The following is a 12827-nucleotide window of genomic DNA, read 5'->3' on the forward strand; positions in this document are numbered from 1 at the left end:
ATGGATGAGTGAGTTGGGTGTGGAGGAACTTGACTGGCTTGCACAGAGTCCTGACCTCAACCCAGTAGAACCCTGAGTCACATTTGAGAAATGATTGTAAGATCAAATATAGGATGCTTTCTATGCAACATTTCATAAATCAGGTCCCTGGTATATGGCCCGAGGAATGTATTGATAATTGGTGAAAGACCCGTGCATTAAAGAGTTAAACAGGTCTGCTAAAGTGCCACAAATCAAATAGTAGTTGTTATAGTCAAAATATTAGTAATTAATAATTTTTGTTACAGTGAAAATAGTAGTAAATATAGCTGCAAGCAGCAATTATCGGGGTTTAACCGGTTTAGGCATTTAAGCACATGTGTAAAAATATAATGTTTCCTTTAGCAATCCTGTAACCATCTAGAAAAGACAATTTACAGCCAATACAGGCAATTTACCATAGGAAATATGTGTTTTTTTTAAAGCTTAACCATTTAAGGTGACAGCTATGGGCCGATCTCCATAAAATGTTGCATGCTTGTTAAGAATCATATATCGCATATGCTCACCTATTTTCGTGAAGTTTTGAATTTTTGTTTAGGAGTTAAACGCTTTTGCATGCACTTGGCCACACCAGTTTTTAAATTACCTTAATCAACTGACACAAAGGGTAAAGTTTAACCCTTTCTTTTGATAATTATCGATCTAGAGTCCAGAGAATTCAGATTACTCAGTGAAAATTATCTGTGTCTAACAAATAAACTATATTTGTATCTAACCTAGTGTGTCTGGTATGGCCTTATGCGATTCCATTATGGTATGTTGCCTTAAGACATTCTTGTTTTGTTTTTGTTTTATTTACTCTAAAACATCTGATGATTATATAATGTAAAGTTATTTTTCTCTAAAGTTCTCTAAAGGTGACTTTAGAGGAGATATTTTTGTGGGTAATTAACTGAACGCAATTTAGTGAAAAATGCACTTTTCATTGGAGAAAATATGGAGCCATGTGACCTGGGCACATGTGCTGAAACGGTACACAAAATTGACTCCTGTTCTTTCATTGATCAGTTTTTGAGTTATTTCCTGAGATAGGTTTGACCAATAAATTGGTGTTTAATTTTATTAAAAATAAACTAAAATAGACTGCGTTAATTGCCTTGAGGCAACAACGTACCATAGGGTTTTAACACTCCCAGCTTCGACCATAAATAGTACTTTTTAAAAGAACCACTTAAAATCTTGGCTATTAATTGGCTATTATAATCTGGCTACTAATTAGCATTTAGGCTACCAATGTTGCCCATGGGTCATCATCATACATTCATCATACAGTTAACATCTATGGAGCTTTTTTTCGGTATATTATTAGGGACTATTAAAATGTTCTTCAGACTAAAGAAAAACGCTTTTGTATTGGCTACTTCATGATGGTTAGGTTCTAATTAAAAGAATGAGCCTCTTAACGCATTGTATAGCTTAGCTTATTCAGAAGCATGAGTAAACATGAGTGAGTGAGTGAGTTTGCTTGAGTCACAGCCCCGTGATCGGATGTTTTCTCCACATTACCTCATGTCCTTTCACTCGGTGTTTTCGAAACTCTGTTGTAGGAGGATCTTCCCGGAAGCTGCGTAATTACTGCCGTCAGCAGACAGTTTGTACAACTTGTGCAAATCGTTTCAAGAACGCGTCACTTTTTTCAGCCTGAAATGACTGTTAATTGATCATGTTAAATCAGTCAAATTTCAGAAAATCATTACCTAAATGTGGACCGAAAGACATTAAGTTATTAAAACCATTAGCATTAAACAATATTTTTTTGCAGAGTGAAAGAAAATACACAAATGATAATAGCCAAAATATTAAATGCTATTGATCAACAATTACTAATCCATATATTTGTACAGGGTTATTAAACGTAATAAGTTTAGTAAAAAGGTAACACTTTATTACACGTTCCTACGTGTTTACAATAGTAATTACAGTAAAATAATGAATAATTACAAATAAATAACCCTAAACCAAGTACACAGTTCATTAATATTACTCGTATTTGAGTAAGTACAATGTAACTACATCCCCTTAAACGAAACGGTTAAGCTCATAGACTCTACTTTTTTGTTACAGTGTTACAGTTATTGTTACAGTATATATTTAAGTATTGAGTATTAATATTAATTAACTACATGTGTGAAGTACACATGTATGAAGTACACAAAGGTGAAACTATGATGTCTTACTGGTTTGAAAAAAACGCATTTAAAATACAGTTTGCCAAAAGGAGACTGAAATGGTGAATTTGAGGCACATTAAATGGTCTCAAATGGCCACGTACCATTTATATTTCAGAAATAACTGAACAGGTTGCATCATGTGGTGTTTAGTATTTACATTTTCTATTTAATTGAAATGAATTTAGTCAAATGGAGCAAACCTAAAATTGTTGCCATTACATGTACCAGTAAGAAATACTCGAACATCACCACTAGACGGCGCTAGTCATGTAACAGCTTGTTTTACAGTCATGTTTTTTTTAATTGCATGCACTAAGAAAAAGTGATACGAGGCCCCGCAATGAAACCATTCACTCATGTTCCTAATCTTCAAAACGGCAAGCACATTATCTGCTGTGCAGCACATACCAGTCACACAAAACTAACAGTTACTGATCACCTTCACCCAATGGTCATGTGAAAATTCATTCACTTAGAATTCAAACCTCAATGTTTTGAGAAAGAAATGCATTTTTCATCTTTGTATTTCTTTTCAATTTGTAAATGTATACTGAATATTTGGTGTTTTGATGCATTTATGGCTAATCATTGGATGTTTGTGTGGAGGGTTTCCATACAAAAACATTTTTAGAAGAAAAGTGTTTGCTTTTGAAAGAGATGTGTGACATTGTGCATGATGTGTGTAAGTAATGCGGTTTTGGGTGTAGAGTTGAGAAAATGTAGCCAGTTTTGAAAATTGTGTGAAAGCCATAAAAAAAAAAACCTGCAAGCATGTAGTTCCGTTTGCAATGTTTTGCACCATCAATAATCTTTGAACAGCCATGAAGCTTTCTTAATTGACAACCATATTTAGTTATTCCTGGTTTGTTTCAGTGCCTGTAACCCACATACTCAGTTGTAAAATACTGAGGCACGCATATCAAAAGCAAGACAAACCAACATTTTACAACTACCTTTATTTATATAAAAATACAAAACTTAAAAAAAAAAAAAAAAGTTTCCATAGGAAAGCAATATAAATGCAGTCCCATCTCTTTCAAATCAGCTTCAAATGCATCAGTGGCATACATTTTAGGTCAATAATATTAATATTAAGTTACTAATCAAGTAAAAGTGAAAATGGAAATGTGCATGTCTTTAAGGAGGGTGAGATCTCGATTTCAAATTAGATTGAACAGCAGCCATTTCATGAAATGTTCTCTCAACAAGCTCTTAACGCTCCTCCATGGAAAATAGTAGCATGTCTTCCATTTGGATGTTTAAGAGGGGGAATCAGTTCAGGAATAGACCTTCTTCCAGCACAAAAAAAACAAAACAGCTATACAGTTAAACCTCCCTCGTCTCCTCCACTCCATTATCTGGCCTCAAGTTACAAGTATTCATATGTATATATATCAAAATTAGTTTAAAAAAAAGCTGAAAAAAAAACAAAAAAAACCTGTGCGTCTTTCAGATCAAGTGTTCGCAACGTTTACAAACAACAGGCAAAAGAGCTGCATTTAAAATAGTTTATCGAACTTGTGTTATTCAATTGCACACATTTGGAAATGATGGACCTCAAGACAGTGTTTTGTGTAAACCACATGACAAACGCTGTCTGAATGTGAACTGGCTCTGGTTGTGTTGGTCGGAGAGCGTTACAGCACTTGAGCAGGGCTTGGCTTGGCTGGCACGTCCAAGGTGCTCTCGCGTCCGCAGTGGGATGGCATGTTTCCAGTGCATTGCTCCTCAACAGGAAGTGGAATCCCCTGGGCACGAATCTGCTGCATGCACTGCCTGCAATACAAGTTCACACAGTCAAAAACAGCCTTTTCCAGTAATGATTGACTTACAGTTTTTCCTCAATTGCTAAAACACTAAACCCTATTGTCTGAACCAAATGCTCAGTTGCCTGAACCCACTGACTGAATCAATCACTCTTTTGGTAAAACCATAAGCACTTTTCACCTGTTTAGACCAAGCGGCAACCTCCCGCGATCTCTCTAGAAGCCAATACAGAAGTAATGTAAACGAATTCCTCAACTGGCCACTAGGGACAGGCACTTTACAGATTACAAATTGTGGTTTTGGAATATACGGCTAATTGAGTGGGGTGAATTTTTTTATTAATAATTTGTTTACGTTATATAAAGCCTTAAAGTTCTGGATAATTAAGAGCGTGGCCACTTTGAATGACAGGTGGATAGCCGTTTATCCGCTGTCTATAGTCATTGCGTCACCTCAGCTCCTCCCACATTTTTGCCTGTTTTCTGTTATCCAGGAGTGACGCGCGATGACTCGATCGCAAGATGGCGACGCCCAGCTCGTCTCTACTTTATGCTTCAGAACGGCTTATCGGAATCCTATGGGTGACGTCACGGACACTACGTCCATATTTATTTACAGTCTATGGTTTAGACACACCTTGCCAACACATTTTCATCGTGATGCACCCGTGCTGCATAATGGTGAGCACAGGTGACGAAAGTCAAACACAATTAAAAAGCACAGATGTCACCACTTCAGCACAACAACTCAATATTGATCACACTTGTGACTAAAGATGTGAGGGAACAGTAAGCCAGTTCAGAGAGCACTGGTTTATGAGGCCCTACAATGGGACAGAAACCTGAGAGGAAGAGTACTGTTCGCAAGTGGCAAACACGCAAGATTTCCGGTTTGTCTTTTTGTACAAGTGCTAAAAAAAAAAAAAAAAAAAAAACTTTGATTTGCAACATGCATTTAGCCTACAGTGAACAATAGACATTTATTTCTCCAGCTTCATGCATTTTTCCATGCCGTGTTTAGTGACTGTTCAGTAATGATTTTAATTTTGATTGACTTGGTGCACGATTTGACAACACAGATCAGTTGAGCACAGATTGAACGGTTTTGAGGTGAAAGTTAAGTTTTGCAAGAAGAGTCTGAGGGTTTTGTGAATGTAGCTTGAAAATTGTGTTCACAGTTTAGATAAAAGGAGAGCAGCTTTCAAGAAATGTGTCTAAGCAATCGAGAAAAACGATAAAGAACAGCCGAATGCCACAAAAACTGGTTCCCAAACCCTACTTACCAGGCTGTTCGGGACATGATGTAATAAATATCAGGTTTCTGGAAGCCATTGAAGGTGGAGGATGCGGCTACGGTGTAGGCACCCATGTTCTCGAACAGCAGCCAGTCGCCCACCTGCATGTCAGGCAGGCTGCACTGCTCCACAATGCGGTCGAGCCCATCACAGGTCGGGCCCCAAATACTGCATGGGTACATGCGTTCATCAGGCTTGGGTTTCTGCAAGAGATTGTGGGTTACGGGTTAGTTTTAGAGGGAATAAAACAAAAACAAAACAAAAAGGATAAACTGATGGACTCATTTCCACACCTTGTGCAGAGTGGGCAAGACATGTGCGTGGTCGTACAGAATGCAGTTGAAGGAACCATATACGCCATCATTAACGTAGTACATCAAGGTTCGGTCATTGGTCCCATCCTCTTCTTCTGAAGTAGAGGAAAAAATTCAATCAAGTCAGTCAAGTCACATTTATTCATATAGCGCTTCAAATGAGGATTTGGTTTAGATCAATAATGGTGTTGATGCTGCAAAGTTTAACAGTTTTCTTGTCCGATAGTGTCAGTGCCGTTAAATCTATAATACTACTGAATATTAATATGTCTTTTCAGTTAAAATCATTTAAGAGCATATTAGAAACATGGTTTTGGATGTTTGCTTTTACCATCAGAGGCTGACTGCTCCTTCATGATGACCTTTTTGGCAATGATGTTGACCGCCAGAGTGTACGCAGACGCCACGTAATAGCGGCCAGGTTCAGAAATGATCCTCACGCCAGAGTCAGCAGGGAAGTATTTATCCAGTGCAGGGTTTATCACAGCAGCGATCTGACAACCAAAACAAACAAAAGGTTATCAGCGAAACGTCTTCAATCAACCAAAGTTAAGATAATGATTTAAAAAAATTAAATACCTCTTCAAATTTCAGTTTGGTGTCATCTGAGCCTGGAAAGCCTCCGCCAATATCAAGCAGGGTCATGTTATATCCCAGCTCCGTCCCCATGTCAAAAACACAGCGTGCATCAGAGATGGCCTGCCTGTACGTATCAGGATCAGTGCAACCGCTGCCCACATGGAAACTGACCCCAATCACATCCAGCCCAAGCTCCTTCGCCCTCTCCAGCAACAGCCGGCTGCTCTTTAATGTGGCACCAAACTTCACGCTTAACCTGCACATGGCCTTGGAGTCGTCAGTGGCGATACGGAGAACAAGTCTGCAGACACAGAAAATGTGAGTTTAATTGTCATGATGCACAATCTTACTTTATGTACAGTCTTTTTGTTTGGTTGAGAAGTGTCATGAGTGGGTCTTTCATTTTGACAACACCTGAGTACAGCATTAGTCTTAATATTATTGGTTTATGAGCGGTGTCTTTTCTAACACATTTAGGTCACTTTCTCCAAAGTTGATATACAAGCTGGTTATCATTTACCCAGCTCTTAAAGATGTGGCCATTATATCGGCCGACCACGATTATTTTGAGACCTGGTTCTGGTGATGTTACTCACTTGGCACTATCGTGGCATCGTGCAACCTTCATGAGCTCCACTTCGCTGTCAAACGTCATCATCTGCACTCCGTGAGCAGAGGCGTATTTGATCTGAGACACCTGCTTGCAGGGGTTGGCATAGATGATCCTGCTGGAATCCACACCCACAGACTGCACGATTTGGATCTCCGTCTAGCAGAGGAAAGGAGGATTAAAGTCGGGTTAATACGGGATTAAAGCAGCTAAACATACGTGCAGTTTGCTGCTGATGCCACCTAGACACGTGGAGAACTGATTTAAGGAGGTTGAACGAAAGAATCGGCCACATACCTTGCTTGCACAGTCGAATCCAGCTCCGAGAGACGCCAGTGTCGTGACCACAGCCCTGCTGTCGTTGCACTTCACTGCGTAAAACGGTGTGATGCGGGGTAAAACGCGCAGCCAACGGAGGTGCTTCTTCAGGACGTCACCCAGGTCGGCCACGTAGAAGGCATCTTTGTCATCCTGAAGGAAGATAAGAGATTGGATCAGACCGGTTGACTGGATATCCATTTAGGATGGAATTGTATTTAAGATGAATTATGCATGATTCTCATGAAAACATGACCGTCACATCACAAAAATCAAAAACCTTTTGCATAAAGAACGGGAAGCATATTTTTTTTTACACCACATAAATAACTATATACTAGTTATCTGAAATATTACGTTTAAATACGCAAATGAGCATCATTTAATAAAAAACAAAACAAACAAACACTTTTTTCATACATTTCCAGAACAGAAATTTGAACATTAGATAGAGTCAAAATTCTGGTTTTATTTGGTCGACATATTAAAAGTTTGTCACTCCATAAATCAGACATCACTGTTAAATGGGCAGAAAAAAAAGAGAGAAAAAAACACCATGTTTTAAGAAAAACTCCTTTTGATATAACAGAATTGTAATATAAATCAATTATATGAAGTGCAACAAACATATAAAAGTGTACATTTTTTTCAGACTAGTGTAAAGACAATAAGCACAATATAAGCGTCAAACTTATTGAAGCGCAATAAGAAATGCAAAATAACCCAAAACCTAAAAATTGACCAGAGCACAAAATAGCCTTTCCCTGCCTTAAGCGGACAGGTAGGTGTGCAGGTATAAAGCAAAGGGTTAACTCACCGATAAGGATGATTCGTTGATCTTCTGTTCCACGATATCCCGTGCACAGAATCCCTCCTCCAGGAAGGTGAAGTCAAAGTCTGATCCAGCCAGTGTGCTCATTGTGTTTGTATTACAAAAGAAACTGTTAAAGAAAATGGCAGGAGTGTTATAAACTGTGACCTCTAAGATAACAGCCTTTACTCAGTGGCTGCTGAACTCAAGGAAAGACTATCAGAGAAGCCGCTTATCTTTGCTCCAGTGACCCATCACAGCTACTGTGCAGTTAAAGCCTCCACTAACATCAGTAGCATTATAATATCATTGAGATACCATTAGAGTTTCAGCAATAGTTAATTAACATTTTCCATTGTTGTTTTAATTTTAAAGTCTATGGTCTCCTTTTTATTTATTATTTATATGGCTTTATATATATTTTTTTTTTCAGTTTTAGTTTTATTCTAATTTTAGTACATCAAGATAAATTCAAATGGAATAAAATTAGAATAATTTCATTAACATAAATGCATTTAGAGAAACGTTTATTGTTAAATGTTTGTCACCATTGTAACCAAAAGTTTGACTAAAAACTTATGACATTTTTGAAAGCTTTTAAAATGTTCACACTTCAAATGTAACATTTTAAAACAATTCTGAAATCTTCACAAAACAATGCAGGATGTTTTGAAATATTGTTTCCACCACAGAATACATTTTATTTAATCTCTTCTTTTCACAGAATTGATATATAAAGTTGCAAAATGCGACTTTAAATCCCTTAATTCAGAGAAATAAGTGTGAATTGCGCATTTGTGAGAGAAAAAGTTGCAATTATCTTTTAAAATGTTTTATTCTGTGGCGGAAAAAACCTTCATAGTATATAGATTTAGGACTAGATAGATAGATAGATAGATAGATAGATAGATAGATAGATAGATAGATAGATAGATAGATAGATAGATAGATAGATAGATAGATAGATAGATAGATAGATGTTTAACAACTTATTTCACTAAAAGTGATCAGCATTACTAAAATATTTACGTTCAAAAACTTCCATGATTTAAGATTATATTTCCACATTTTTAATTTAATTTTGATTCACTTATATCACTCATAATGACTTACCAGATGAATGGAAAGAGATGGAATAATAATACTGATGTGCTAACAGACGTCAGACAGCCAGGGAGGTTCACCAGTGAAGTTGAATCCTTTCAGATAAGCCTCAAGGCCAGGGCCAGTGTGTACTTCTCTCAAGCAAGAATTCTGAAAGGGTCAAGATGACACGAGAATTATTCTCAAAGCCTTAAAAAAAGTGCATGTCACAAATCAGTCCAATATAACTCTGAAGTTTTTGGTAAGTCACAGTGTGTGTGAGAAACTTTTATTACAACACGAAAAGTGTGGTTTATCGCAACAGACCACATCGTGTAAAATTATGAAACTCAAAGGAACTGGAAGCCGCACACATTTCCACATGATGCCGGGCATTTACGTAAAGGCAATAAAATTAGTCCCTCCCCTCCGAAGAGCACGACTACACCAGTTACCCAATAAGGAAAAGCTCTGGTAGCACAAACTATAACAGGCATTCCAGTCAGCCAATCACTGATCAGATCCAGCCGGCTTCCGATTTCTGCTCAGCCAATAGAACGCAGTCATTCAGGCTAGCGAGGCTCTGCAGCGTGAGTCCAAACCGACTTCATTCATTGATCTTTACAATAATCACTAGCGTTTACTAAATCAAGATATACAGTTATTTTAACACCTTCGCGATTTGTCATCACAGCTGGTTCCGACAATAAAGGTATTTGTTATAACATTTATCAAAGTAAACGTTACGCGTGACACACCGGCCACGTTGACTCACAACGGAAGGCCACAAGACACAATTATTAACATTAAACTGGTCCGAAACACAATTTTAGCGATGCAAGTTAACTCGCGGCAGACCGGCTAGCTTGTTAATTTATGATTAGACTCTACCAACACTGAAAGTTTATCCCAACACAACGGTTATATTCATATAACAAATATCATATAACGTTAACTCACCTTAAAACGCATTTACAAAGAGTGTTCCCATTAGACCAGGCAGCTGGAATTGAATAACGTTGATCTCCTCGCGTGCAAACGGCTGTGGTGAGCAACTGACGTACTGTCGGACTCGGAGTAAAAGCCGGCTCTCGCTCTCAGCCCTATATATAGTGACGTGGTTTCCAAGGTGACGCACCAGCTGAAACCGGCTTCCTCCGAGAGAGCGAACCGGTTTGTTCTTGCTAGCGGCTCGAAGCGCGAGCGTGTGGAGGAGCTGAATAAAGAACTAGTAACAGACTTCCCGCGTCCCAATGAAACTAAGTTAATTTATCGTTTGGTAAATTATTATTAATCATTACTATACTAAAACCTGTTAATGATACAGAATCCCCCCAAAACAAATACTCAAAAATAAATAAATAACAAAAATATAACGGTTGTGGTTGGGTTTCTAAACATAAACAACAAACGGAACTTTTATTGATTATTGGAAACCTTTATAGCTGAAAAACAGTTTGAATATACACACAAACACCTTTTAGTGTCCTCTCTTCCAACAGTGAAAAGTTTGAATTGTAAAATAACAACGATCTAAGCATATCATTGTTGTTACGAACTAACCTTAAACGTAAAACTATGGTGTAAGTTTTCTGTAGCTAATTGGTTGGAAGTAAAACAGTAGGTGTTATATATATATGGAATATTAGATTAAAGACTTAAACAAAAAGCACATAATAAAACTTAAAATATAAAAATAAAAGCTAATTTAAATAATAGTATAAAAAGCACTATATGTTTTTTTCTCTTTTAAACTATTTTGGAGAAATTGTTAAACTATAATAATTAAATAAAAAAGAATAATTTAAAAATGATTATTAAACTATAATAATTAAATAAAACAATAATGATTTTAACTATTTGGAACATTTTGTATGATCTGTAAACTGTAAATATAAATGCAAATTGCTAAACAGTCTCTTGTTGTTTTAATCATAATGAAAGTAAAGATCTATTCTATTATATATAGAATAGATCTTTACTTTCATTGTGATTAAAACAACAAGAGACTTTTTAGCAATTATTGGCAAAAATAGACAAAAGTGTAAACATAAGACACTGAGATAATGTATACTATACCATAGTTTGTGCAAAAAACAGTGCACAATACATTATAAATATGACAATATGAGATATATACATATGATACACTGCCGTTCAAAAACTTTTGAAATATTTTTTTTATGTTTTTAGAAGAAGACAAAATTATTCTTTTAAACTTGCTATTCATCAAAGAATTTTTTACTCACCTTTTTCAATATTGATAATAATCATAAAAGTTTTTTTAATAATCAAATCATCATATGAGAATGATTTCTGAAGGATCATGTGACACTGAAGACTGGAGTAATGATGCTAAAAATTCAGATTTGATCGCAGGAATAAATTACATCTTATTAAATTACAATATATCACATAGAAAACAGTTATTTTAAATTTTACTAGTATTTCACAATATTATTTTTTATTTTTATTTTTTTTTACCAAATAAATGCAGCCGTTGTGTTTTTAGAGACTTAAAAAAAATATATATTTAGAGACTTTTTCTAAAAACACAACAAACTCTAACCTATCAAAAACTTTTGACTGGCAGTGTACATAACATATTTTTAGTAATACAAGATTCAACTTATTTTTAAGTCAGTTTAATGTAATTTAAGTTGAAAAGACTTAAACAGCCAAGTTATCTGTACTTAAAAGTGTAAGGCAGCAACTTTTTATATAGATATACATGCATACACATATAGATGTCAACTTAACATATCAATATAGTGCAGATATACAGTATAGAGTGAATGAGTGTTGGTTGGGGAAGGGTGGTGGTGTTGCTCTTCAGTTCGTGAGACAGGTTTATTGCCCCATATTGTTTGCAAATGAAAAGAGGGAAGGGAGAGGAGGAAGATATATTAGGGAAAAACGGCTACATTTGCATTTCATTAGTTACATTTGTACTTAAATCAGGCCAGTGCGGATGATGTCACGTGGAGGAGTCTCTCTGCCTTTGTAACTTTTCCTTCCTCGTAACTGGGCCATCTGGTTCCAGTTAAGCCTCGCTTTCATGACAGCAGCTTTCAGTCAACATGCTGCAAGACCTTACTGAAGATGCCAAAATGGATGTTTCCTCACCTTTCGCACAGACGCCCCTTCCGTCTTTTATCATTGTTCTGCAGACTTTGTTGTCATCCTGCCAGATGTGGTGAAATTAGGAGTGGACACTAAATATATCAGTCCTAAAACTCGCCGTAATCAAAGGAGTAGACTAATCATGGATGTATCCTGTGCACCTGGGCACTGCACAAACAACATTTTCCCTCTTCTTTTTGAAATACACATCCATTGAGGCTCAGGAGCATAGATTTGACTGCACACTCTAAAAGAAATGCTGGGTTAAAAACAACCCAAGTTGGGTTGAAAATGGACAAACCCAGAAATTGGGTAGTTTGAACCCAGTGAATGGACCCATTCAAACAACCCAATTTCTGGCTTTGTCCATTTTGGGTTGTTTTTAACCCAGCATTTTTTAGAGTGCATTACAAGTCACACAGTATTTACCATATAGGGCCTTAGTTGTCATATTAGTTACCGTGCACTTTCTAAATTAGACGTTGAATGGTTTGATCTTAACAGTCGGTTATCAAGTGTTATCCTCCAATTGTCTTCAGAATTGCACTTGAAGGAATAGTTCACCCAAAAATGAAAACTAGCCCATGATTTACTCATCCTCAAGTCATCAGGTGTGTATGACTTTCTTCTTACAGACGAATACAGTTATATTTAAAAAGTCCTGGCTAATCCAAGCTTTATAATGGCAGCGAATGGCTGTTTTCTGAAATTGGCT

The 12827-nt window shown here is 36.6% G+C and overlaps 1 protein-coding gene across 2 annotated transcripts; it reads right to left on the bottom strand.

The window, feature by feature from the left end:
* Window positions 1-3707: 3707 nt before the first annotated feature.
* Window positions 3708-10059, bottom strand: LOC137091599 (ornithine decarboxylase-like). Of its 2 annotated transcripts, none has more exons than XM_067456187.1 (10): window positions 9950-10059; window positions 9020-9160; window positions 7913-8036; window positions 7075-7248; window positions 6764-6936; window positions 6168-6468; window positions 5920-6082; window positions 5568-5680; window positions 5263-5477; window positions 3708-3989 (listed from the first exon to the last, which is right to left on the bottom strand). In XM_067456187.1, exons 3-10 carry the CDS (start codon window positions 8012-8014, stop codon window positions 3851-3853), a joined length of 1380 nt encoding a protein of 459 aa, XP_067312288.1. In that variant the 5' UTR covers window positions 8015-8036; window positions 9020-9160; window positions 9950-10059; the 3' UTR covers window positions 3708-3850. The 2 variants fall into 2 exon arrangements, with proteins under 2 accessions (XP_067312288.1, XP_067312287.1); XM_067456186.1 differs by having other exon boundaries at window positions 5568-5683.
* Between the last annotated feature and the right edge of the window lie 2768 nt (window positions 10060-12827).

This window comes from Pseudorasbora parva, chromosome 10 (genome assembly GCF_024679245.1).
Source record: "Pseudorasbora parva isolate DD20220531a chromosome 10, ASM2467924v1, whole genome shotgun sequence".
Taxonomy (NCBI): Eukaryota; Metazoa; Chordata; class Actinopteri; order Cypriniformes; family Gobionidae; genus Pseudorasbora; species Pseudorasbora parva.